General features: G+C 54.3%; 5 protein-coding genes and 3 pseudogenes across 5 annotated transcripts, besides 14 other annotated features; 5 read left to right on the top strand and 3 right to left on the bottom strand.

The window, feature by feature from the left end:
- Positions 1–61: part of a mobile genetic element that runs on past the window's edge.
- Positions 1–11053: part of a sequence feature (areas not merged during assembly with more than two copies in the genome that could not be assigned to a particular haplotype) that runs on past the window's edge.
- On the top strand, positions 977–1684 carry Tc00.1047053511099.140 (mucin-associated surface protein (MASP), putative; the record flags this gene model as incomplete). The annotated part of the gene is made up of 1 exon (XM_810823.1): positions 977–1684. The coding sequence occupies one exon, from the start codon at positions 977–979 to the stop codon at positions 1682–1684; it is 708 nt and encodes a 235-aa protein (XP_815916.1).
- Positions 1643–6387: a mobile genetic element.
- Tc00.1047053511099.119 (uncharacterized protein) lies at positions 6362–7180 on the bottom strand (the record flags this gene model as incomplete). The annotated part of the gene is made up of 1 exon (XM_810829.1): positions 6362–7180. One exon carries the CDS (start codon positions 7178–7180, stop codon positions 6362–6364), a length of 819 nt encoding a protein of 272 aa, XP_815922.1.
- Positions 7336–7404: a sequence feature (T-rich).
- On the bottom strand, positions 7617–8267 carry Tc00.1047053511099.100 (mucin TcMUCII, putative; the record flags this gene model as incomplete). Its single annotated transcript, XM_810822.1, has 1 exon — positions 7617–8267. One exon carries the CDS (start codon positions 8265–8267, stop codon positions 7617–7619), a length of 651 nt encoding a protein of 216 aa, XP_815915.1.
- On the bottom strand, positions 8729–9742 carry Tc00.1047053511099.84 (annotated as a pseudogene).
- Positions 10337–10378: a sequence feature (AT_rich).
- Positions 11054–11180: a sequence feature (areas merged during assembly that could not be assigned to a particular haplotype. This can correspond to areas where the two haplotypes were merged or to regions with more than two copies in the genome that were merged during assembly.).
- Positions 11181–18345: a sequence feature (areas not merged during assembly with more than two copies in the genome that could not be assigned to a particular haplotype).
- On the top strand, positions 12542–13141 carry Tc00.1047053511099.70 (mucin TcMUCII, putative; the record flags this gene model as incomplete). Its single annotated transcript, XM_810821.1, has 1 exon — positions 12542–13141. The coding sequence occupies one exon, from the start codon at positions 12542–12544 to the stop codon at positions 13139–13141; it is 600 nt and encodes a 199-aa protein (XP_815914.1).
- Positions 12922–13029: a microsatellite.
- Positions 18262–18285: a microsatellite.
- Positions 18346–18758: a sequence feature (haploid, Esmeraldo-like haplotype).
- Positions 18472–19419, top strand: Tc00.1047053511099.40 (mucin TcMUCII, putative; the record flags this gene model as incomplete). Its single annotated transcript, XM_810820.1, has 1 exon — positions 18472–19419. One exon carries the CDS (start codon positions 18472–18474, stop codon positions 19417–19419), a length of 948 nt encoding a protein of 315 aa, XP_815913.1.
- Positions 18759–19975: a sequence feature (heterozygous, non-Esmeraldo-like haplotype).
- Positions 19631–19681: a sequence feature (A-rich).
- Positions 19898–21364, top strand: Tc00.1047053511099.30 (annotated as a pseudogene).
- Positions 19976–20231: a sequence feature (haploid, non-Esmeraldo-like haplotype).
- Positions 20232–26542: a sequence feature (areas not merged during assembly with more than two copies in the genome that could not be assigned to a particular haplotype).
- Positions 22634–25384, top strand: Tc00.1047053511099.20 (annotated as a pseudogene).

Below are 26542 nucleotides of genomic sequence, written 5' to 3'. Positions count from 1 at the left end.
CAGGCCTGCACGCGCCCTGCGGATCACAAGGAACCCTCTGTGTCGGTGGTGCCGTCCCTCCCTCACTGCGGTGACCGGCCCGCCTCTGCCTCTGCCGGAACCTCTTCCCGACGTGAGCACCGCAACTCCTTGCCGACCAGCGAGCGGCGGATTGACGTCCTCCTGCCCAACCTGCGGCAGAGTGCGCTCGTCCGTCCACAGTATGAGGGCACATGCCGGACGTGCTCAGCCTGGCGTTACAATAGTTTGCGAGGGCCTCCCATGCGGATGCCACAATGGCGCCACCGTCTTCTTAACAGGCGCCTCGCGCGCAGGTCGCCACCGAAGTTGCCAAGCACGCCAGCAGGCAAGACACGCAGGAAGCACAAACGCGGGTACTCGAGATGGACCAGGCTCTTCCGCCACCGCCTCATCACGGACGCCACGGGCTGCTGATCCCCGACGGACCGCGGGAGACTCCGCCTCATCCACTGCGGGAATGCCCTCGTCGTTGGGAACTGGGACTGCGACTGTTTGTGACTGCCCCAGCCCGCACGACGGAATACTTGCCACTTTTGTACGGACGGCCCTTGCGCTACTCACTCGCTATTGTAGCAGCATGCAACCAAAACAAGATAACAAGCTGCTTTGTGGTGAATATTGGCTGCACTTCCCGTGGACCAACAATCCGCGTGGTGTGCGGGGATCTCCTTTTTGTATTGTTACTTTGCTTTTGTGTTGCTGTGTGCCGACACGACGGACCGCTCTCGCCGCATGTACATGCGGTGGAGCCTTGTGTGCCGCTCCTGTTTGCTTCTCCCTCCTCCATCTGTGTGTTGGTGTTGCGGCAGGGCTGTGTGTGTGTGTGCCTGCTGCCGTGGATTGGAGTGTGTGTCGTGCGTGGTGTAGCGGCCGTGTCTATCTTTTTGCTTCCCTCTCTTTTGACGTGGTGTTATTTTGTGCTGAAGGCTACATGCAAGTGACAGGAGTGCTGGCGATGATGACTGGCCGTGTGCTGCTGGTGTGTGCCCTCTGCGTGCTGTGGTGTTGTGTTGTGGTGCCAGCGGCTTATGGCCTTGTCAGTGACAGAGGTGTTGTGGAGGAGGATATGGTCTTAACTTGGTATCCTGAGGCTGAGATGGATTGCGAGGAAAAAAATACGAAGGAAGGAATGTTGGATGTGTTGGGGTTTAAGATGTGTATGCATGAATCGATGAATGAGATTTGTGGCAATGGCGATGAGACGCCGAGTAAATGTCGGGGCCCTAAAGCTGAGGAGATTTGCAAGAAGTACGCTGGCGATCCAAATAAGGCCGTCGATTCCTCAACACAGCTACCCGAAGCGTTGCCTGATGCGGAAAAACAGGTGGCAGCAGCAACTCCAGAAACACCGAAGGGCGGTGCAGCAGAAATGGGATCAACACCGGAGCCCCAGCGGGTGATTCACCAGCAAACCCAACGGAAGGGCCGGAATCAACCTCAGCTTCCACCGATACTTCAAATAACGAGGCTCAAAAAGGCGGTGAAGTGGCGATGCCGAGGAATGCACCGGAATCCGATTATGCAGGGAAAGAAGAAGGAGAAGAAGGTGAAGAGAAGCACAGTAATACGAAAGACACCAGCCAAAGCCGAGAGAATGAAAAACATCACAACGACTGCCGAGCCCTGGCTCAGCCGGCCACCTCAACGTGGTGCCAGGGTCTAGTACTCATTGCTAGAGAGGAAGCTAAGCGCCTGCTGCCCATCCGCTGCATGCGGAGATGCAGGAGGCGCCGCTCAAACGGGTCGGAAGGGCACCAGATGGAGCCATTTACATGGCTGCACGCGGAGCGGTATTTCTATTCGCTGCTGAATTCCATCGGCGCTTATCAGCGCTATACATACCGTTTGCGTGCCGTATGTGACGCGCAACGACAAAAGCTACTGCTAAGCGGAGACATTGAGCAGAACCCAGGCCCCATAGCAGTACTCCAGATGAACGTTTCTTGCCTCACACCGTCAAAACTCGCAACATTAATGGCGCAAGGAGCAGACATAATAGCCATTCAGGAGACTTGGAAGTCGTCAGAGCAGATCGCCAGCATGCACACTGGAGATTATGTGCTCTATGCACAGTCGCGCATCGGCAAGGGAGGCGGTGTGGCGGTGCTGGTGCGGAAAACTCTCCGCTCCAAGCGTATACCCCTCACCATCCCCCAGCATGACACCAGCCTTGAAGTGGTGGTGGTCCAGGTTGCTCTGGACCAGAACCGTGATCTCATTGTGGCGAGTGCCTATATGAGACCACCACCGCAAGTAACGCAATCCTTCAGGCGGTTAGTAAACTGCCTTCCAGCCTCGTCGCCGCTCCTGCTGTGCGGGGATTTCAACATGCATCACCCACAGTGGGAGCCATTCTTGGAGACTTCTCCAAGCGAGGTTGCTGCAGAGTTTTTAGAACTGTGCACGGATGCGGGACTCACCTTGGTTAACACCCCTGGTGAGATCACGTATGCCCGTGGCACAAGAGAACGATCCTGTATCGATCTGACGTGGTCAAAGCATTTGACTGTGTCGGATTGGTCAGCTTCCGTGTCGCCGCTTAGCGATCATTATATGCTGACATTTACGCTGCATCAGGCATTTAAGGATACCATACCTTCGGCACCCCCTTCGGCACCTAAGTTTTTCTACAGTTGGGGGAAGTGCAAGTGGGATTTATTCATCAAGGACTTCGACGCACAACTTCCGGCATATGACTATAAAAGCAGTCCACCGGCATTAAGGCTTTCACGAGAGCGCTTATAACTTCGTATCGACGACATTGACCCCGCGGCATGCACAAGGACGGTCCCAGGCTTTGGGACGACACTCTCGTGGAGGCAGAGCGGATTGCTACCGACAGCAAGGCCCGCTATCTACAGTTACCGACGCCCGACCGTGAGGCAGAAATGCAACGGACAAGGAGTCAATTCTTCCTCCTACTCCGAGAGCGCGTGCGCAACACGTATCTACGTCGCATCAGCAAGTTTAATCCAGGCGAGCCACTCACATGGAAATACATTTCCGGACGAAAAAAGGCATCACTTCCATCTCCCACATCAATGTTATTAGGAGATGGTCAACACACTTACAAAACAGCAAGGAGAGCAGCGAATGCTCTCAATCGCATCTTTCTTCCATTTCACCCCTCTCACAAGGCAGTTAGGTTTTCCAAAGGCATCAACAGACAGAGTGCATCTTTGAACATTAATGCTTCTTTTCTTTTTGGGCAGCAGAACAACAACGAGTCTGCCGCTACGTCTACTTCAGGTTCTTCACTCCCATCTAGTTCTGAGTCACAGGATAAAAACGAAGCTGCCACCACATCTGGTTTAGTTGCTCATCTTCACTCCCCTCTTGATGCACCTTTTAATCGTACGGAACTGCTTGCTGCGCTACGTAATACGCCGTATGGCAAGGCCCCCGGACCGGATGAAGTCTACAGTGAGGCACTGCGACATATTTCGTCAAAGGGCCTCCGATTCCTTCTTCGTTGCATTAACCACAGCTGGACGACCGGTACGATTCCGGTTGAGTGGAGACGCGCTACCATCGTTCCACTCTTAAAACCCGGTAAGTCGCCGGAACTGCTTGAGTCATATCGACCCATCAGCCTTACCTCCATTGTAAGTAAGGTTGCTGAGAAAATGGTACTGAAGAGATTGCTTTGGGTGTGGACGCCGCACCCCCACCAGTATGCATATCGTAGTATGCGTACTACGACGATGCAGCTGGCACACCTGATACACGATGTGGAGCATAATAGAAATCATTATTTCCAAGTGAGCCTTCCCAAGAAGAGCGGTATTGGCAATCAACTCCACTACAGACCCCATCGGACCCTGCTGGTGTTGGTTGATTTCAGCAAGGCTTTTGACTCCATAGATCATCGAGTCCTCAGTCGCTTGCTGGCTAATATTCCGGGGGTGAATTGTAGAAGGTGGCTTAGAAACTTTCTATGTGGTCGCTACGCGAAGACACGAGTTGGCCACAGACACAGCGATCGGCGTCCCATGCTGCGAGGAGTTCCTCAGGGGTCCGTGCTGTGACCATATTTGTTCTCCCTTTACGCACACCCACTTCTCAATCTGCTGAACAGCTTTGCGGGTGTCACAGCAGACATGTATGCGGACGACCTCTCTATTATCGTTAGGGGGCAGTCCCGGGAAGACGCCATTCCCACTGCCAACATGGTTCTTGAAAAACTGCATGCGTGGAGTCAGGAAAATGGCCTGGCCATCAACCCGTCAAAGTGTGAAGCTGCTTGGTTCACACTATCCACGCACACGGAGTCAGATTATGATCGTGAAGGAAAGTGGCCGCTGGTAGTGGCTGGATGTCAAATCCCAGTCATGACCATGGGGGCATCGCGAACTACGAAGCTTCTCGGCATGGATCTCGATCCACGACTGACGCTAAATGTGGCGGCCACCAAGCAATGCGCTGCCACTTCGCAACGGATATCGCAGCTACGCTGCATAGCGCACAAAGAGGCGGGACCATCTCCACATGACCTACGCACGTTCGTCATTGGATACGGTGCTCCCTAATTACGCTATGGCAGCGAGCTCATATGGGCAGTAGCGACGGATTCAGCGAAGAATGAGATGCAGAAGACGTACGCAACCCTAGCACGCATTGTCAGCGGAGTTCCGAGCACTGTTGACCCGGAATCCGCACTGCTGGAGGCTAATATGCCGCCGCTCCACGTCCTTTGCCTGCGCGCGCGGCTCTCCATATTTGAGAACACACGCACATGTCAGATGGACTGGATGCGGAGACCCCCGCCTGAGCCGCCGCCTCGCGCTGGTTTCCGCATCTCGCCATTATCTCGGGACGAGCTATATGCCTTCGTAGACGCATACACAAAGGACTATGGCATCACCGAGAGCTCACCACGCGAAGAGCGGTTCTTTCGCAGCTCCATTCCTCCCTGGTTTGCGGCCTCCGCTCACCGGGTCACCATCGGTGTGGAACTTCCGATAGACCACTCAATAACCGACGAAGAAGAGCTGATGAGGGAAAAGCGCAGAGTCAGCGAAGAGGCTCTGGCGCTGCACAGCCATCGTTCGTGGATACTTGCGACCGATGGCGGTGTCGACGTTCCCAAGTCAGCAGGGGTTGGAATACTGCTTTCATCCCTCAACTCATCGGAGATAATAGAAAAGGCCAGCATAAAATGCGGTGCACGCCCATGCAGCTACAGGACGGAATCCCGTGCGCTGCTTCTAGCCCTAGAGAAGCTGATGATTCCTCGTATCCGCCACAGGCGTAAAGCCCTGCTTGTGGTTACGGACAGTCAGTCTCTTCTAGCGGCTCTAAACAAGGGCCCGCTCAGTCAGACAGACTGGACGGAGGATCGGCTCTGGCAGCGTCTCTTGACACTGACGCGTGCTGGCTGGTCCGTGCACCTGCAGTTTTGTTACGGACATTGCGGAGTACACGTTAACGAGCCTGCAGATCAGCATGCGACGCAGAACACGGCAACCGGGCAACACACGGAACATGGAATAGCACCCATACAGCGCACGAACCTGCTGACATGCATTAACACCCAGCTCACCAACAAGTGGCGTAGTACCATGCATCAGGACACCCACCACTACCTGCTTGGCGGCGCCAGGCCATCAGATCCAGGCGGCAAGCACCTGATCACTCAGGAGGCCCTCGACCAACAGGAACGGATACACACTGCACGGGAAGGTTGCGGGGAATCCGAGCTCTGGGGTCGCCTGTACTGGACTGTGAGAGACTGCACGAACCAACGCCGTTTCCGCAACATCTCACCGGAACAGTCTGCTTTCATGCGCTCCAACGACGATCCCACCGCACCGGGACGGACGCTGTTCCCCCGACAACAAGGGAGGCCGACGCACCGCCTGTGGAGAGACGGCCCTCCACACGCCGTCGGAAGAAGAAATGCCCGCACTGTGACGCCACACTGGTGGGACACACGAACCACATCGGTCACTGTCGGTGCTTTCATCCGGAACGCCCTCCACCGCTTCCCGACCTCCACCGCGATTGCTGCGACACAGTCCTCCCCACACAAAAAAAGTACCGCACAGCACAGGAATCGCTGCGCACAGAACCCAGACGCTACTCGACACCGCAGCAGCAGTGCCAGGAGGCAATCACTGCTACCGCAGGATCAGCCAGCCTCCACAAGCGCAAAAATTAGCCCGCAGAAAACACTGCACCAACTGCTTCCGGAATGTACAGACGCTCTGGCTGTGCGCCAACGGCTGGGCATTAAGAAGGACCTTGGCACCGAAAGGTTCTCCCAATGGCAGCTGCCTCATAGCAGAAAACTCATGTCGCTGCTCGACCACCTCCTCGGCACCCTGGTGACATCGTGTGGCTAGACATGTCGGTAAGAGCAGGGAATAATAATAATAATGAGCATTCCCGCCACTGTAGAGACGCGGTGCATCTTGCGATCCCGCTGGCGGCTCTCCTCTTCCACCGCTGTTTTTGCGCAAGAGGTCATCACAGTCATTTTTGTGGTTTGGTCGGCCTCGTGTTGCGCTCCGGGTTCTCCTCCTTCATCGCCCTGCGGTGCCTCCTTCGCCGTCCCTGGCACCTGTGACTGTCCCGTGACGGTTTGTTCCGAGGCCTGACTGCCCTGGGAGGTCCTCCCGCCACCAGCATGCACTCCACCCGCTGCCTGCTGAGATGCGTCGGAGCGTGGGGATGTTGTGCCTGCAGCGTGCCCGCCGCCCAAAGACTCCGGTCCACTTGCACGCATCCGAGCAGCAGACACGCTGCCAGTGCCGGACGGATTGCAAGTGCCACTTCGCAGTGGGTCGCTGCTGGATTGGCCCTGCCTCGTCGGAGCAGTGAGTGGTCCTCCCGAGGTGGGATTATGGTCCTCACCCGCGGTGCTTCCTCCACCCTCCTCGTCTTCCTGATTGCTATTGTCCTCAGAGTTCACATTCCCCTTTCGTCCAGAGCCACCGGCCACAGGTCCACCTTCCGCAGCCATCACACCCCGCGCGTGCCCAGCAGTCACCGCGCCATCACCCGCGGGCCGCACACGCACCCCGTCGCAGCAGCCCTCACTCACACGCACCAGCAGCTGCGCATCACTGCAGGAGCCAACAGGACGCAGAGCACACGGCCAGTCATCATCACAAACAGTGGAGTTGCCTAACGCTGCGGAGCCAACCTCCGATAGCATGAGAAAAACAAAGGGAGACACAGCCGCTACACCACGCACAGCCACCGCACAGCAACAAATGGCAGCACCCCAGCAGCGGCAGCGCACACACCACGGGACAGATGGAGTCAGTACGATTGCAGAGCTCGCACACCGCACCGCAAACCACAAGTTTAAAAAGCAATAAAAAACAAGAATTAAAAAACAATAATTAAAAACAAATTAAAAAAGAAAAGGAAAACAAACCCAGGGCTCCAGTGCGCATGCTTGTGAGTGTGTCCGCGATGCGTTCAACGTGGCGGATGCGGGGCACAACGCGGAGCACACAGCACGGCAGCAGAAGCAAGTGAAGCAAAACAAGATCATTATTTCTCTTATTTTATACAGTGAACCACAACACACACGCACACAAATCCCCGCGTTTGAGTGCTGGCACGCACAGCCCGCACACACCTCTTCAGCCCAGAGCGGTGTACGCCAGCGCGGATGCGGCAAGCACCAGCGGGGCACACACCCACGCAGAGCTGCTGAGGCTGCCGTCGATTTCGCGGAGACGTGACGGTGCGCGGGTGGTCGTAGTAGTGGCTGGCGCCTCTGTAGTCGTAGTACTTGGTGCCTCTGGTGCAGTAGTGGTGGTCGTGGTTGGTGCCTGTGTTGTGGTCGTCGTGGTCTTCTGGGCAGCATCTTTGGCCTCACGAGCTGCTTTATCTGCGGATGTATTAGTGGCACTTTGTCCTCCTGTTGTACCGTCCTTGCCTTTTCCCTGTACCGTATTGGGCACCATATTTGAGTGCGCTTCCCCAGCGGTCACACCTGGTCCTTCTCCGTCAACGTTTCCCTCATCCAGAACGGAACCCGTACTTGACGATCCTGTCGAACCAGGGGCCGGTGGTTCTTCCTCCGGTAATCCTAATAGAGGGGTCAACAGACTGGTGGCCTTTACATTAGGGTCATCCGAATTACCAATTGGCGGCAGTGGTGAAGAAGGCGATGGATCAGGGACGCCCAAACCAGCTTCAGGCCCAGACTGAGTGTCTGCCACGCAGAGGGACGGGCAGCAGCACAGGGCAAGCACCAGCAGGGCGCACAGCAGACGGCACGTCATCATCGTGAGTGTGGTCGTTCAGTGGTGTGGAGCTGATCTGCACAGTGAGGGACATGGAGAACAACAGGGAGACGAGAGGTGCGGCAGACACACACAGAGGGCACACCACATGAGGAGAGGGCAGCAGCCAGGCATGCACCGTACGCCGCACACCACGCACCACACACACTCCAATCCACGGCGGCAGGCACACACACACACAGCCCTGCCGCAACACCAACACACAGATGGAAGAGGGAGAAGCAAACAGGAGCGGCACACAAGGCTCCACCGCATGCACATGCGGCGAGAGCGGTCCGTCGTGTCGGCACACAGCAACACAAAAGCAAAGTAACAATACAAAAAGGAGATCCCCGCACACCACGCGGATTGTTGGTCCACGGGAAGTGCAGCCAATATTCACCACAAGCAGTTCAGTTGCCGTAGGCCTTCGTTCACATTCACGGCTCTCTCTCCCTCACTCTCACGCGGCCACCACCGCGGCAGGAGCTGCTGCACACGCAACAACAACAAGAAGAAAAGGAGGTGGTGTGGGAGACCGCGGTGCTGCTGTCACTGTCGCAAACCTTTTATTAGCGCCGGTTTGGCGTTTTTCTGTCAATGCAGCATCCGGAGTTCGAGCATCCTCAGATGTCTTCGTCCCTGTGGAGTGTTCCTCCTCAAAAGGGGAAGGTTATTCGCTTGTAGATGGCTCAGTTTCTTGTTCTTGACTGCCAGTTGATGTACTCTGCGCCGTACCTTCCGTGGAGGCAGAATATTCCTTACTTTCCTTTTGTAGTTCGGGTAGGTTCGTGGATGTATCCGTGCTTTGGCTTTCATTCGTCTTTTGTTCCGGAGTTAACACTTCATTTTGGGTTTTGTGCTCCGGCGGTACTGTGTTTGGCACTGTCGTTTGGACCTGTTCACTGCTTTCTGATTCTTCACCTGGACTCTTTAATAAGTCTTCTTCTCTGGGGTTCTCTGGATCCTCGTTTCCACTATTTTCCACTCCCAATGAGGACTGACCTGCTCCACCCTTACTGTTCTCGCCAACACCTTCACCCTTTGTGAAGAAGAAATTTGTGGCTGAGGTTGCTGTAGTACATTTAATTGCGCTTTTGGCGGTTGCCCTACTTCCTGTTCTTTATTTTGTATTTCTGGCTTTGTTTTTCCTTGTTCTGGAGCATTTTTCAAACGTTCTTCTAATTGCTCTGAAGAGCTTCTATCTTCACCCTCCACTCCAGGAGCAACAAAAAGTTGATCATTTTTAACTTCTTTTCCTTCCAAGGATTTTCCTTCAGACTTTTCTGTTGATTGATTAACCTTGGGCAAACCTTTTTTGGATCTGAGCTATCTGATCCCGGCGTTGAAGTTCAAGTCGACCCCACAGCAACTTTACCACCACCGGCAGTAATCTCCACCACCTCCTCGTCACATCTACCGCCGGCACCGCACCACAGCACGCAGAGGGCACACACCAGCAGCACACGGCCAGTCATTATCGCCACCACTCCTGTCACTTGCGTGTAGCCTTCAGCAAAAGTAACACCACGTCAACAGAGAAAAAGACAAAAAGATAGACACGGCTGCTACACCACGCACAGCAACAAATGGCAATGAAAACACCATGAGGCAGTTGTAATCAGTACAATTGCAGAGCTCGCACAGTGCTCCCCAAACCAAAAGTTAAAAAAGCAGTAAAAAAGGCACAACAGCAGAGTTGAGAGTCCGGTAAAATTCCCAAAAAGTAAAAAATAAAAAATCGATCAGGGACGTCCTTTATTTTATGTTTCAAGCAGCGCAACGTAAACGACCACTAGTTTTTATATACGTAATGCCTGCAGTAAAAAATCAAAAAAGATCGTGCTTTTCCGTGAGCCCACACAACTCTCCTCACATTTCGTGCGTCACCCAGTCTTTTCTTCCAATCCTCCTTTCGTGCAGTCCGTGGGACGCACAGCAATGAGGCCGGCACCGCGTGTGGGCAACGGAAGGAAACAAGAGGAGAAGCACGTCACTCATGACGAAGTGCAGCAAACGGACATTGGGGAAAAACACAGGGATACCGATTATTCCAATAGGGCAAAAGCAGCAAAAATAAACAAATAAAATAAAATAAAAAAACTTAAATTATTGACACAACTCATTGGATAATGCTGGCAAGCTGTACAGTTATTGTTCCACGAAAAGCCGCAGTTCCACCCTCCCTCACACTTCAGCAAAGCGCCGCAGTGCCCCACAGTCCCAGAATCAAAAGCAACATCACCCGAGACACACACCCATGCACGGCGATGTCACCAATTTCGGCCATGGACAACAAATCCGTGAGATGCCCCTGCTCACAAAAACCGTTGCTAACAAGTGATGCTGCGTCGTACTCCGATGGGATCTCTGGTTTCCCAGGCGCTATGCTCAAAAAAGTCGGCGCGGCACCAGCGCCACCCGACACGTTACCACTCGTTCAACATTTGCTAGGACTGTGATGGGCTCAGGCGTGGCTGTTGTACCATCCAAGAGCATTAGATCACTGTTGCTGCGTGAATCGGGGCCGCTGCCCGCGCCCACGGCAGTGCGGGCATACGTGTCCTATTCATGGTCAACGTGTTGTTAGTCGCTGGAAACTGTGTTGGCGGTGGGCGGCTCGTCTTCTCTTGCTGTGCGTGCGTCTGGATCCGCCGCGCTGCCACTTTACTCCCCGGACAGCGAAGCTCCCTGTGGGGCCTCACCGCGCAGCTGCTGGCAGCCTTGCATGCACCTGCCGAGCGGAGTGTCCTGCCACTGAGCATGGCCTCGGACACTTCCCAGTTCCCTGCCTGGCGGCAGCGTCCCAATTGCCCACGCGAGTTCCTTTCGCCACGGACTCCCTCTCGGCAATTGAGGCGCTCCGCCTTGGACCGCTGGCGGTGCACGACGACTTCACCGAAGAGATTTGCACCGTGCTGCTTTCCTTGGTGGAGCGGGGTCACCCTGTGGATTTTATATTTTCCATCACACTGCGGTATTCCACGCAGTGAGGCCGCTGACAAACAAGCCACGATTGCACGATCCCTCTCGCAGGACTGCGTCAATGCCTGGCACGTGGGCTTCCTTACCGCCGTCAAGAGGTTATAATGGAAGGATGACCAGGAGGAAAAGGAGGGCGCGCACACCGCGTGACAGGCGCCTGTCGGTGTGGCGAGGACTCTATTCCTGGTGCTGACCCGGACATCGGTCCCCGAGTGGCGGCACTGCGCAAAGGCGCGATGCGACTCCTGCCCACTCTTCGACAGGCCTGCACGCGCCCTGCGGATCACAAGGAACCCTCTGTGTCGGTGGTGCCGTCCCTCCCTCACTGCGGTGACCGGCCCGCCTCTGCCTCCGCCGGAACCTCTTCCCGAAGTGAGCACCGCAACTCCTTGTCGACCGGCGAGCGGCGGATTGACGTCCTCCTGCCCAACCTGCGGCAGAGTGCGCATGTCCGTCCACAGTATGAGGGCACATGCCGGACGTGCTCAGCCTGGCGTTATAATAGTTAGCGAGGGCCTCCCATGCGGATGCCGCAATGGCGCCACCGTCTTCTTAACAGGCGCCTCGCGCGCAGGTCGCCACCGAAGTTGCCAAGCACGCCAGCAGGCAAGACACGCAGGAAGCACAAACGCGGGTACTCGAGATGGACCAGGCTCTTCCGCCACCGCCTCATCACGGACGCCACGGGCTGCTGATCCCCGACGGACCACGGGAGACTCCGCCTCATCCACTGCGGGAATGCCCTCGTCGTTGGGAACTGGGACTGCGACTGTTTGTGAATGCCCCAGCCCGCACGACGGAATACTTGCCACTTTTGTACGGACGGCCCTTGCGCTACTCACTCGCTATTGTAGCAGCATGCAACCAAAACAAGATAACAAGCTGCTTTGTGGTGAATATTGGCTGCACTTCCCGTGGACCAACAATCCGCGTGGTGTGCGGGGATCTCCTTTTTGTATTGTTACTTTGCTTTTGTGTTGCTGTGTGCCGACACGACGGACCGCTCTCGCCGCATGTGCGTGCGGTGGAGCCTTGTGTGCCGCTCCTGTTTGCTTGTCCCTCCTCCATCTGTGTGTGTTGTTGCGGCAGGGCTGTGTGTGTGTGTGCCTGCCGCCGTGGATTGGAGTGTGTGTGGTGCGTGGTGTGCGGCGTACGGTGCATGCCTGGCTGCTGCCCTCTCCTCATGTGGTGTGCCCTCTGTGTGTGTCTGCCGCACCTCTCGTCTCCCCTGTTGCTCTCCATTTCCCTCACTGTGCAGATCAGCTCCACACCACTGAACGACCACACTCACGATGATGACGTGCCGTCTGCTGTGCGCCCTGTTGGTGGTTGCCCTGTGCTGCTGCCCGTCCGTGTGCGCGACAAAGGCTCAGTTGGAGGATACTGGAAGTCTTGTTGAAGAAGTAGGCGAAATACAGCCGCCTCTTCCACAACAGACACCTGCTCAGAAAGGTGAAGGGCCGGGCGCGGAAAATGGAAATACTGCCAGAGGTGCAGGGAAAGGAGGCGGTAAGACCACTCCGCATCCGCAATCAAGTGCTACTCCCAATAAGGTACAAGAAAAAGGTGCGGAAGAAACTTCTGGGACAAAAATTGTCACGAGAGCATCCACAGAACAAGGAAATAAAAATGTCGACGATTCTACCGAGGAAGCTGCTGCCACTTCTTCCCAGACGACCACGACGACGACAACAAAATCACCAACCACGACCACGACCTCCACCACTACAACAGAGGCACCAAGTACTACGACTACAGAGGCGCCAACTACAACGACCACCCGCGCACCGTCACGTCTTCGCGAAATGGACGGCAGCCTCAGCAGCTCTGCGTGGGTGTGTGCCCCGCTGGTGCTCGCCGCATCCGCGCTGGCGTACACCGCTGTGGGCTGAAGAGGTGTGTGCGGGCTGTGCGTGCCAGCACTCAAACGCGGGGATTTGTGCGTGTGTGTTGTGGTCCACTGTATAAATAAGAGAAAATAATGATTGTGTTTTGCTTCACTTGCTTCTGCTGCCGTGCTGTGTGCTCTGTATTGCCGCTCCCCGTTTCCGTCACGTTGAACGCATCGCGGACGCACTTATATGCACTGCATGCCCAAAACTGTTTGCATGGACGCATGTCCGTGTGTGAGTGCATGCGCACAGGATCCATTTGGTGCAGTTGTTTGTTTTTTGTGGTTTTACTTGTTGTGACTTTATTGCTGTTTCCTTAGTGTTTTTTGTTTCCAATTGTTTTTTGTGTGTTTTTCTTGCTGATCAATTATTGCGGAGCTGTGTGTATTGTTTTTCTTTTTGTTCTTTCACTGATTCCAACTGCCTCATGGTATGTGCAAGCTGCTGCCGCTGGTGGTTTTTACTGTGCCGTGTCTCTCCTTTCACTCTGCGTTGGCGGGTTTTTAGTTTGTGCTGAAGGCTGCAGGCAAGTGACAGGAGTGATGGCGATGATGATGACTGGCCGTGTGCTGCTGGTGTGTGCCCTCTGCGTGCTGTGGTGCGTTGCCGGTTTTGGGCACGCAAGTGACGAGTACGGAAGTGAGGGTGGAGGAGATGTGTTGACGCGGACGAATAATGGTGGAGGCGACAGAGTGTCTCTAAATGCGGAATGCCGGTTATTATCCACCTGAATTGGACTAATGAGAGCTGCTGAAGCTGCGGACGGCGATGATGCGATGAATGACACATCCTCAGCCCTGGCTCAGCCGGCCACCTCAGCGTCTGGTGCCGAAGGAAAAGGTGCCGCAGGTGCAGCAGCACCCTCGCTGGACGCTGGCGTATCAGAGGCGGATGAATATAAGAAGGAGTCCAATGCATTTAAAGCAAATGGAAATGCAATAAATACGGGGATCCTACGAAAGGTGCGGCAAATGAGTTTCAATTTCGCACCGCCGGTCAATTGTCTTCTTAATCCGGCAGCACTGCCACTCCACCGGTTGGGGGAGAGCCCCTTCCGAGGATAATACCCAGTCGGAATGAATGGCGCAATGACACACCGAGAGGAAGGAAAACAAATTATTGCGATAATCCTTGCAGTGATGGAATGGGGAGGCGGAACCAGACGGAGAACATGAAGAAGTGGAAGAAACAACCGCAGCAAGGACACGATGGACAAGATTTGCAACAGTGGCAACAACAGCAATAACACGAATAAGAACAAAGTGCACTGCCTGCCTCACTCACTGGGCCACGGGCAACGAGAAGGTTACAGGCTCCCGCACAGCTACGGGAGCTACAACGGGAGGAGCTCGCCGCCGCCTTAAACGAGCGAATGAGAAGAAACGTCTTTTAAATTGTCATGCACAATACAACAAAAGTACTTAACGACCACACATCACCGTACGCTTCTGTAGGTGCTAATGGTGCTGCCACTTCTGTGACGGACGAGGAAGACGCGAAAGCTCAAAAAAATGCTGAAACCACTCAAAAGGCACCAACAGAAGAAGTCCGCCAGAAATGAACATCCCGCGGAAATCGCGAAGAATCCGCGAAAGACAAAACTGCATTGGCACAAATGCAACTGCAGTTACGGACGACAGTGACAGCAGCACCGCGGTCTCCCACACCACCTCCCCTCTTTTGCTTCTTCTTGTTGTGTGCGGCTGCTGCTGCGGTGGTGGCCGCGTGAGAGTGAGGGAGAGAGAGCCGTGCACCGCCCGCACACACACTCCTCTTCCTTCTCTCTCTCTGTGTGTGTGTCCCCTTGCATGGACTCTCGCCCTCACCTCACCCCACGAAGCACACACAATAATGTGCCCATTGTATATATGCATGCACACCCATGCAGGCCCGTTGGTGCTCTCTTTTGCACGACACGCACCGCTGCCGTCCTGCCTGGCTGCATGGGCGGAGCACCGTAACTGTTTCTGTTTTGTTTTTATTGCATTGAGTGGGCGACCTCTCTCTCTCTCCCTCTGTGTGTGTGTGTGTTTTGCTTTACGGGAGCAATGAGAGTGTGTGCGCTGGTCGTCCACGCTTCGGCTTTTTTTGTTTTACGTGTGGTGTGGTTGAGTGCACCCATTCCATTGCCCTTTATTTGATTTGTGGCTTGCTTTGACGGTGGACGCCTAAATTGTTTGCTTTTTGTGTATTATTATACTGTTCCTTTATTGTTGAGAGAGTGTCAGCCTCTTGTATTCTTGTAACGCCACTGAGTTTTTTTTTCTTTTACATACGCCATGCGTCATTTGATTCACGCCACTCTGCGGCCTGCATTGCTTTTGGTTCTGCTTGTGATGATGTTTGTGCTGTGATTTGTCGGCGGGTGTCTTGCTGTCAGTCTGACTTATCCTTCGTTTCTTGACGATTTGTTGCGTGCTGACGGTGCGTGGGCGTCTCTGGTGATAGTGAGGGCCGCATGTCTCAGAGCGCAGGATGCGTCGCGGGTGTGCGGCGTCGTTTGGAAGTACCGATGGGTGACCATCCGCATCCAGGCGTCATCAACGGACTGTGAGGGCAGCAGGAGGCACTGCGGCTTCTTTTGGCTTTGCACAGAGAGTTTATTGGACGGTGCGTTTGTTTTCAATCTTTGCAGCTTTTGTGGGGAAGGTGGGAGGCTGAGGGCATTAGGACTGAATTCATTTGAGTGGCTGCGTTCCGTTGAGTTGCGGCCAGTCGTGGCACTCTTTTGGGGTTTGGCGGCTCGTCTCTTTGTTTACTTTCCACCGCAGCAGGTGGAGGACACTGATCCGAGGAACATTTGTTTGACTGCGTGTGAGCCGCTGCCGTGCGTGGTGCATGGACTATGTGATTGTGTGGGGAGGTGCGTTGGAGTGACGAATACTTCTGTTTGGCGTGTCGCGGTGTGTCGGAATGATGTTTGGAAGACATGTGAAGGGTGTTGTTTGTGGTTTGTGTGTCTTCTCTGGTGGAGCCGACATGTGTGCGGGGATTGTGGCATTGCTGGCTGACAGTTCCACGTCACTTTTCAGCATTCCTGGATGTGCTGAGGAATGACGGCTGGCGACCAGCGTGTTGGTGCTGCCGGTGGGAATAAGTGCATCAGGAATGGGCCGTTTTCTCTTTTCCGTGCTGGAGCCGATGAACTGGCACGAGGGCACCGGCTGCAGGCTGCTTGCCAGCACGTGCGAGCAGCGGATCCATGCACACACCGATGCTCATCGCAAGAGCTTGTGCGATCACGGTGGCTTTTGTGGCGTGCTTTTGTGGGCGTCATTCCGTCGAAGAATGTGTGAAGCAAACGGCTGACTGCACACGAGGAAAATAATTGCGTGCACTGTGCCGTGTTCCATCGTCGATGGCAGAGCGGCAGGAAGCCCGTGCTGGCAACTGAGATCTTTGCGTCGCGAGGGATGTCGGTGTTGATTTTGGATCGTCGAGGGGGAAGTGATTTTGCTGCTGCCCGTGTGTGTGGCCACTCCGGCGGAGGGCGGACACAAAAGGGAAGGATGCAGGCGCTGCGTGTGCGTGTGCAGGTGCCATGCAACAACGTCACAACAGACATGCCGCGACTCGGTGACCCTCACATCGCTGTGGTCCTCACGAGCAGCCGAGGCACGGCCCACATCGATGCACTTATTGGACGGAGTGAGGCATCTTTGAGGCGCTGCAGGGAGCAGGATGTGTTGACGCAGCCACGACGTGCATGGAGTGTCACGATGGCACAGTCAGCTGTGGCTGGTGGAATAATTACTTCTCGGATGCAACAGAGAGAGAGAGAGCTGCTCCTGCTGCTGGCGTCGTTGCTGCCTTTTGTGGCCTCTCATGCCGATTATTGTCTGTCCGCTGATCATGGGTGGTGTGCCTCCACTAGTGACGTCGTCTGCAGGCATTCCACAACACCAGTGAAACACACATCACGTCGCATGCTTTGGCTGTGGATATGGTGTTGTGAGTGCAGCCGGCATTATTTTGCCCGACTCCTTTTCACTGCCTTGCGACAAATAGATGCGTCTCCGCCCGAGTTATTCACTGCAGCTCCGTGTGTTGTACTGCCAGCACATGACTCTTGTGTTGTCTGACGCCTGGCTGACAGCCCAACACCACTGCGCTGGGACATGCAAGGATGTGGACTGCCGCTCACGGTGTTGGGCACCGCTGTTTGGATGCGGCGGCCACACGAGCGGATGTATTGTGGCACAATGAAATGCGTGAAATACGCGGAATCACAGCGGCCGGAATAATATCAGCGGTGTGGCACCACGGAATGTGTGAGGGGGTGATGCATGATGAATCACAGTGGGCGGCATGCGAGGGAAGTGCACCGCGACGGAGCGTCATCCCGCCCTCAGCCTGCAGGGGAATGTGCACCCACAAAATATATGGTCGAGGCACCACCAAACACACATGCCCTTCCATGCACCAATAAATAGGAGCGGAGGTGCGTTCTGGTGCGTGGGAGTCCACTCACATATTCTCATTTCCACCGCAATCAACGGTGAGGAATCAGGTGCCACAGCGACGAAAGGAAACACAAACATCTATTGCAGCACTTTACCAGCGAAAGGCAGGAACAACACACACCGAATTGTTGGCTGCACCAACACAAGAAACATTCACAAGAGGAAAATAATTGTGCAACCTGGAGGAACCCCAAGACACGACCTAGCATGGAGGTTTGCACACACAAAAAAACAAACCAACATGTGCACACATCTGTCAACATCCAAACAGAAACACAAATAAATGATTGCTTGCATTATTCCATTCCTTGCGCTTGTTTTTACGTGCGGCTGCTGCGGTGGTGGCCGGCCTGCATGCAATTGAGTGCGATGAATGTGGACGAAGGCCTACGGCAACTGAACTGTTTTTGTGATGAATATTGGCTGCACTTCCCGTGGACCAACAATCCGCGTGGTGTGCGGGGATCTCCTTTTTTATTGTTACTATGCTTTTGTGTTGCTGTGTGCGCTGCACCTTTTCGTGTGTGTGTGCGTACCCTCCGTGAGGGGTGCCGACACGACGGACCGCTCTCGCCGCATGTGCGTGCGGTGGAGCCTTGTTTGCCGCTCCTGTTTGCTTCTCCCTCTTCCATCTGTGTGTTGGTGTTGCGGCAGGGCTGTGTGTGTGTGTGTGTGTGTGTGCCTGCTGCCGTGGATTGGAGTGTGTGTCGTGCGTGGTGTGCGGCGTACGGTGCATGCCTGGCTGCTGCCCTCTCCTCATGTGGTGTGCCCTCTGTGTGTGTCTGCCGCACCTCTCGTCTCCCCTGTTGCTCTCCATGTCCCTCACTGTGCAGATCAGCTCCACACCACTGAACGACCACACTCACGATGATGACGTGCCGTCTGCTGTGCGCCCTGTTGGTGCTTGCCCTGTGCTGCTGCTCGTCCGTTTGCGCGTCAGCGGAACCGGAGCCTAAAGTTGATGGTCAAGCTTCCCAGACGACCACGCCGACGATAACACAGCCACAAGTTACTGATGACAAGGCTATTATTCAAGCTGTTGGAGAAGCCACTGGTGAATCGCCGCTCCTATTAGAGGGAGCGCAGGGGGAAGGTCAGTCAGGACCGCCTGCAACATCAGTGACTAATCCGTCTGCGATGCCAGGAGGAAATGGCGGATCGGGGCCGGGTGCGACTGGTTCGTTACAGGCAGCTGATAACGATGGTACGACAGGGCCACAGGGTAGCAAGGGAAAACCCGCGGATCAAGCGAATGAGAACGCCGAAGGTGGTGTTGACACGACCACTACGACCATCACAACACATGCAGCAGATGATGAAGACAAGGCTACGCCTGATGCTGAAGCTAATAAAAAAGTTACTAGTTCATTGCTCCCTGCACCAGAGAACAGTCGGCCTGAGGCTGCTGAAGAGTCAGCCACTGAGCCGGCCCCGGGAAACATTTTGCCAGAGGCGCCACGTTTAACTGTTCCGAGACCAAAAGTAAATCCCGAGTACAATACGGTACAGAAAACGGGTACGAACGGTACTGCAGGACAGGAAAGTGGTACGAGTACATCCACAGAACAAGCAAATAAGGAAACCGAAGATGCGGTACCGACGAAAACGACAAAAACTAAGACGAAGGCAACAACCACTACGACCACCACTACAACAGAGGCACCAAGTACTACGACTACAGAGGCGCCAGCTGTGTCGACCACCCGCGCACCGTCACGTCTTCGCGAAATCGACGGCAGCCTCAGCAGCTCTGCGCGGGTGTGTGCCCCGCTGGTGCTCGCCGCATCCGCGCTGGCGTACACCACTGTGGGCTGAAGAGGTGTGTGCGGGCTGTGCGTGCCAGCACTCAACCGCGGGGATTTGTGCGCGTGTGTTGTGGTTCACTGTATAAAATAAGAGAAAATAATGATCTTGTTTTGCTTCACTTGCTTCCGCTGCCGTGCTGTGTGCTCCGCGTTGTGCCCCGCATCCGTCACGTTGAACGCATCGCGGACACACTTACAAGCATGCGCACTGGAGCCCTGGGTTTGTTTTTCTTTTCTTTTTTAATTTCTGTTTTTTAATTATTGTTTTTATTGCTTTTTAAACTTGTGGTTTGCGGTGCGGTGCGCGAGCTCTGCAATCGTACTGATTCCATGTGACTCGTGGTGTGTGCGCTGCTGCTGCTGGGGTGCTGCCATTTGTTGCTGTGCGGTGGCTGTGCGTGGTGTAGCGGCTGTGTCTATCTTTTTGCTTCCCTCTCTGTTGGCGGGGAGTTATTTTTTGCTGAAGGCTGCACGCAAGTGACAGGAGTGATGGCGATGATGACTGGCCGTGTGCTGCTGGTGTGTGCCCTCTGCGTGCTGTGGTGCGGTGCCGGCGGTGGGGATGCCGATGGCAGTGCGGTTGAGTATTCGCTCTTGCGGTGGCGCGCTCAGCTGCGGAAGAGATGCGCGGAGGAGGTCGGCAGGAGGACATGAGGCGAGGCGAATGCGTCCGCCGTTGGGGAATGCCTCCGTCAAGGGTGGACGGTGTGCGTGCCGTTGTGGATGGCCGTAGCCGTTGGAGGCGTCAACACTCTGCCGTGGCTGCTGCTGCTGATGGTGGTTCTGGTAATGATGAGGATCATCGCGAAGAGAACGACGACAAATTGAAGGGATTGTCTTTTTGAGGCCACACGTTGCAAGCAGAAAAGAAGAAGCCAGCAGGAGGACGGGAAGAATTTGCAAAAGTGCCGGGAGGGGAAAATAATTTGAAAGCAGACAAGAGTGAACCAAATTTCGAAAAAGACAAGGCGACCTCAGTCGTCAACCCCGCCAATCCAACTGGAATTCAAGAGTTGGTAGAATTGCCATTGACTGTTGCGGGCGACAGTCAAAATCCAAAACACGCTGAGCATGGACTTTTCAACGCCAATTCAAGGCTTGTGGGCGGCGTGTCAAAAGACGGCCAAACAGAAGGTGAAGATGGCAGGGGAAATCAACCACCATCACCACCACCAAAAGAAGGCACAGAAGCGGGGCTCTCAAAGCCTTTAGGATTAACTGAGAAACGGACACCAATTCCAGTGGAAGAAAACTTAAGGCCACGAGACGGAAGTCACTCACACAAAAAGGAGATGCTTCAAAAGAAAGATTCTTCAGAGCACGAAGAGGGAGAAACAATTTCCTCGGATACACAGCGGAGTGCATCCAAAGAAATTCCAGAAGCTACAACTCCATTATCCGCCTCCAAATCTGGCAGCGGTATTGCCGGAAGCACGGTGGAGAAGGGTGGTGTTAACAATCCTCAACCTCCTGCCGCCTCAGTAACACAACATGATTCCGCGGGAGATACTGGCCCCGCTGCTCTGCCAGCCAGCACCAGTGAATTGCAAGCAGAAGAAATACCCAACGCTGGTATAATTTCCACGACAAATGATGACGACAGCGACAGCAGCCCTGCAGCTTCTACTGCTGAAAGGCCTACCGCTGGCACAAGAAGCACCCAAGCCTCTGGTGATGCGAGTGACCGTGAACAGTCTAATAACGACGACGTCAATGATGACGTGGCACACAATGATAAGACTGTAGAATTTGAAACCGCTTCAGGAAACAGGGGCACTCAGGCAGATAATGATGAGAGATACACAACAGTACCAGAAAACTCCACCAATAAAACAATCAATACAGAGATCACAGCCGACAGTGACAGCAGCACCGCGGCCTCCCACACCACCTCCCCTCTTTTGCTTCTTCTTGTTGTTGCGTGTGCGGCTGCTGCTGCGGTGGTGGCCGCGTGAGAGTGAGTGAGAGAGAGCCGTGCACCGCCCGCACACACACTCTTCCTTCTTTCACTCACTGTGTGTGTCCCCTTGCATGGACTCTCGCCCTCACCTCACCCCACGAGGCACACACATAATGTGCCCATTGTATATATGCATTCACACCCATGCAGGCCCGTTGGTGCTCTCTTTTGCACGACACGCACCGCTGCCGTCCTGCCTGGCTGCATGGGCGGAGCACCGTAACTGTTTCTGTTTTGTTTTTATTGCATTGAGTGGGCGACCTCTCTCTCTCTCCCTCTGTGTGTGTGTTTTGCTTTACGGGAGTAATGAGAGTGTGTGTGCGCTGGTCGTCCCACGCTTCGGCTTTTTGTTTTGTTTTCCTTTTTGATTTTGTGGTTGAGTGCACCCATTCCGCGGCTGCGTGTGTGTGTGTGTGATGATATGAGTAATTTGCGTGTGTGCTATCTGCCTCTCTCTGCCTCTCTCTGCCGTTGCTTTCTTCAGACTCTCTTGTGCCGCACAGCTGCTCTGCAAGTATAGGCGCTGGAAAACACATGCACACACACGCCATTATGCACACGCTGTAGAGAGGCGTGATTGCTAAGAATGGATGCACGCAGAGGATTCTGGCTGCGACGTCCCTTGCGAGGAGGGAGTACGGGAGCCTGCGATTTATTTTTTGACACGTTGCTGGCGTGCAGTCTATTGGGTGGTGTGGCTTGGGGTGTCTGGGACAAGTGTGGATTGCTTCTCGTCCAGCAGCTGTACGTGCCAATGTGTATCTCCCATGCTGAGTATGCTTTGGTCAGGGATTCTTTGCCTGTGTGGGTGATGTGCGCTGGCGGATGCGCTGGAAGGGTGAACAGTAAAATGACTGGCGGCAGCGCGTGGGCTTTGGGAAGGACTGTTGTGCTCTTGCATTCCGCTGGTTGTTTTGTGTGTTTGTGGTGCTGGGTGTGTGCTGACGCGTGGCAGAAGCACCCGCCGTGGCTTCTGCTGGTGGTGACAGTCGCTGTGTGTTCCAGGTGTACTGTTCTCCCTTCTGCTGTTCCGTGTGTCTGTGTGCGTGAGTTGTTGTTGTTGGGAGTGACTGCGGCGGGGATGATGATGCCACTCACAGTGTGGATGGGTGACGGTGTTTGCTGTTGTACTTCTTTTCTTGATATTTTTTCCTTTATTTCTTTCTAACCCTCGCAAAGAGGGAAAACAATTGCTAATCGCTACTGTGAAATTGAAGGCACTGAAAGGACCAACAGCACACACACCGCCCACACACACATATTTATATGCTCTCACGTGTTGCTGCAGTGAAGGCACCCCGCACAAACAGCCGTCGCGGCGTGACCGGATCCAGCGGAAGGAGGAGGGGAGGAGGAGAGAGTGAGCGGCAGAGGCCCAACATGTCCCGGCGTGTGTTTGCTTCCGCGGTGCTGCTCCTCCTCCTCGTGATGATTTGCTGCGGTACCTGTGGAGGTGCTGCACTCGCGGAGGTTAAGCAGTCGTCTGATCCGAAGTTTGAATGGAAGGGCATCAGTGAAGGTGAAGGTGATGTAACTGTGGAGTCGTTGGGTGTTCCCGGCCTTTTGAAAGTGGGGAGTGGCGTATTTGCCGTTGCCGAGGCGCAGTGCAAGAAGAACAGTGTCGCTTTTACTGGCATAGCTTCCCAAATTATCACGAAAGAAGATGCTAGCAATCTGGAGGAAGTTCTGAAGGAAACCAAAGATAAAACGCAATTTCTGGAGGAAGTTGCTTCCGCAAGCGGTAGGAAGAGATTGGATGTGAGCCGGCCAACAACGGTTGTGAAGGAAAGTGAGATTTACATGCTTGTTGGGAAGTACAGCCAGAATGCTGCCGCTGTTGGTCAAGATGGTGGTGCAGATGGCTGGGGACTTTTGCTGGTGAAAGGGACAGTCAGTGGTGAAGAAAGTAACAAACAGATTGAGTGGAAAGATACTAAACGTCTTCAGTGGAAACCTTTAGGCGGAACTAACGACTCCTTGACACGACTGATTGGAGGCGGCGGATCGGGTGTTAAGACGAATGACGGTGCGCTTTTGTTCCCATTGGAAGGGACGAAGAATGACAAAAAAACAAAAATCTTTCTGCTGGTCATAGACCCGAGTGACACTGCGAGCTGTACGCTGTCGAAGGAGGTGCCTGATGATGGCTGCAGTGATCCCTCCGTCGTGGAGTGGAAGGACAAAAAACTCGTGATGATGACTGCGTGTGGTGATGGCCGCCGCAGGGTGTACGAGTCCGGCGACAAGGGGGAATACGTGGACGGAGGCACTCGGGACACTCTCGCGTGTGTGGGGCAACAAACAGGGCGAAGGGAAGGCCGTTGGGAGCGGGTTCATCACAGCGACTTTTGTTGATGGAGGTGAGCAGAAAAATGTGATGCTCGTTACTTTGCCGGTGTATCCCAAAGAAAATAAAAAGGGCGAACTCCATCTTTGGCTGACGGACAACACGCACATTGTTGATATTGGGCCGGTATCCGGGAAGGACGAAGACGTTGCCGCCAGCTCCCTGTTGTACAAAAGTGTTACAAGTGGAGATGATAATAAGGAGGAGTTGATTGCACTGTACGAGAAGAAGAAGGGCGATGAGAAAGAAAATCCATCGCCCGGTATGGTCTCTGTGCGTCTGACTGAGCAGCTGCAGCGGGTGAAGGATGTGCTGGCGACCTGGAAGAAAGTGGACGAACGTGTCTCCGAGCTGTGCCCTTCTGAGGGTGCTGTGCAGGTTACCTCACCTGAAAGTGCCTGCAGCACTAAGATCACGGATGGGCTGGTTGGCTTTTTGTCCGGCAACTTCTCTGAGAAAACATGGAGGGACGAGTACCTCGGGGTGAACGCCACAGTAAAGAAGGGAGCGGAAGAAGGCGTGCCAGCAGCGGTAGCAGAGACTGCAGGGTCTTCAGATGGAGTGAAGTTCACGGGAGCGTGGGCGGAGTGGCCTGTTGGCAGGCAGGGGAAGAATCAGCTGTACCACTTTGCGAACTACAACTTCACTCTTGTGGCGACGGTGTCCATCGACGGTGTGCCGAAGCAGGAGGGCCCCGTTTCAGTGATGGGTGCGAAGATGGGTGACGATGATGGGAATCCAGTACTCCTTGGACTGTTGTACAACAACAAAGAGAAAAAGTGGCAGATGTTGTGCGGTGGGAAACAGACGGAGGTGAAAAACCGCATTGAGGGGCAAGAGAAAACGCACCAGGTGGCCATTGTGCTGCAGAACGGCACTCAGGGCTCCGCGTACGTCGATGGTAGGCGTGTGGGTGAGCCATGTAAAGTGGAAAGTAAGGAAGATAAAAAGATCTCCCACTTCTACATTGGAGGGGATGGAGGCAGCACAAAGGGCCAAGAAGGCTTGTCTGTGACTGTGACGAATGTCCTGCTGTACAACCGTCCTTTGGATGACGATGAGATTGCTGGGCTTGCCAAAAATACAATTACTATTCCGAAGCTGGAAGATCCGAAGAAATCGGCGACACCTCCTCGTTCACCAGCGGCAAGTGCACCAGATGTGGAGAGAACCGTGTCTCGAACCAATTCTGCCGGTCAACTGCCGTCGGAGCAGGAACAGCCGAAGGGGAGCAATGGTGCGGGTGCTGGCGGCGCATCCACACCAGCGACTTCTACCGCCGCGACTTCTTCAGGAAAGGAGCCCGTAAACCAGCAGACATCTGGAACCTCTCCCAGTGGAAACAAAAATGTGGATTTCTCTTCCTCGTCTGACGCCGACCCAGCGATGCTGACAGGGAGTGGAGAAACGGTTCAGGGAGATGGATCACCCCAAACTCCTGAGGCGACCGTGAGCTCTGGTGCGGATGGGGAGACGACGGGAGGAACGGATGGGCAGGGAGAGGAGGGAATCCATCCACAGAACGGGGACGTAAAGTCTGCGGCACTCAGCAGCAGTCTCGGAAATTTGTCGCAGGGGAATAACACTGATGCGTGTACTGTAAGTGAGAGGAGGGCGCTGCCGCTGCTCCTTCTGCTGTTGGGACTGTGGGGGTTTGCGACTGCGTGAGGGATGACTGGCTGCCGCGTGGGACAATTGCGACCTCCCGGCAGAGAATTACTATTCCCATGGGAACAAATTTCACTCATAAATCCTTTTTTTTTGCCTATTTTAAAATCCTTTTACTGTTTGCTTCTTTTTGGTTGGTTTTACTTTTTTTTTTCTCATCCCCCATCCCTTCTCTTTTTTTGCTTTTGGGGCAGTCACTATGGACTTTTTTTTTCTTTTCTACTCTTCCCTCTTTTAATTGTTTCATGCTGCATTCTTCCTGCGAGGGGTGCCGTGTGTTTCCCGCCCAACTGCTCCACTCGCACACCCACCGACACGCTCATGACGACGGCCCTGTGCGCCTCGCCTGCTGCACGCATGAGGAGGGGCCGCGACGAACGGCGCGCTGAGGGAGCCGTGACGTGTGGGCGTGCGACGAGGGCCTGTGGGGCGGAGCACACATTTCTTCCCTCTTGTTTTGTTTTCTTTGCGGCCAGGGCGGGCAGACACCCGCAGCGCCACACACACACACACAGCCACACACAGCCGCCGTGTTTTTCTTATTTTTGCTTGTGTTCATTTCACGCGCTGGCAGTCCCTTCGGTGTCTGTCTTGTGAGCGTTTATTTTCCCCTCCGATGATTTCTTTTTTTTGCTGCGCTCACTCTCCCGATGGAGTGACGCGACTCCCGTCATGTCTGCGTGCTTCTCTCAGTCCCCACACACACGAGTGACTGTGCTCTGCGGGCCGCACTCACGCGCCGATGGGAGGGCTGAGGGGAGCAGCAACAGGCAGATGACCCCATGAAATATAAACGATGTGCGGACACATGGAGGGTCGGACGGTTGAAAAACATTTAAATATCTTTTAATTTTATTTTCGGAAAAATGTACGCAGACAGTTTGGTGTGGCCACACGGCAGCCGGCTGCTTTTTAAATTTGTGCGGAACAGTAATGGACGACTTCTTTTTATTTATAATTATTTTGTGTGATGGGGTTTGTATAAGACGAAGGGGAACGTTCTTTTTTGTTTTCAATAAATCTTGTGTGAATTGTCGCTGCTCGGTCTGCAGTGCAGTCATGAGTTTGAGCGGTCTTTTTCCTGTTGTTTCCGCCATGCATCTCCGCTGTACATTTTTGTGCGTCTCTCCGCATACTCTGTTCCCTCTTTTCTACTTC

The sequence above is a fragment of the Trypanosoma cruzi genome, genomic scaffold (assembly GCF_000209065.1).
Source record: "Trypanosoma cruzi strain CL Brener 1047053517047 genomic scaffold, whole genome shotgun sequence".
Lineage (NCBI taxonomy): Eukaryota > Euglenozoa > Kinetoplastea > Trypanosomatida > Trypanosomatidae > Trypanosoma > Trypanosoma cruzi.
Note: the sequence above shows the minus strand (reverse complement) of the source record. Positions and strands in the feature narration are given on the sequence as shown.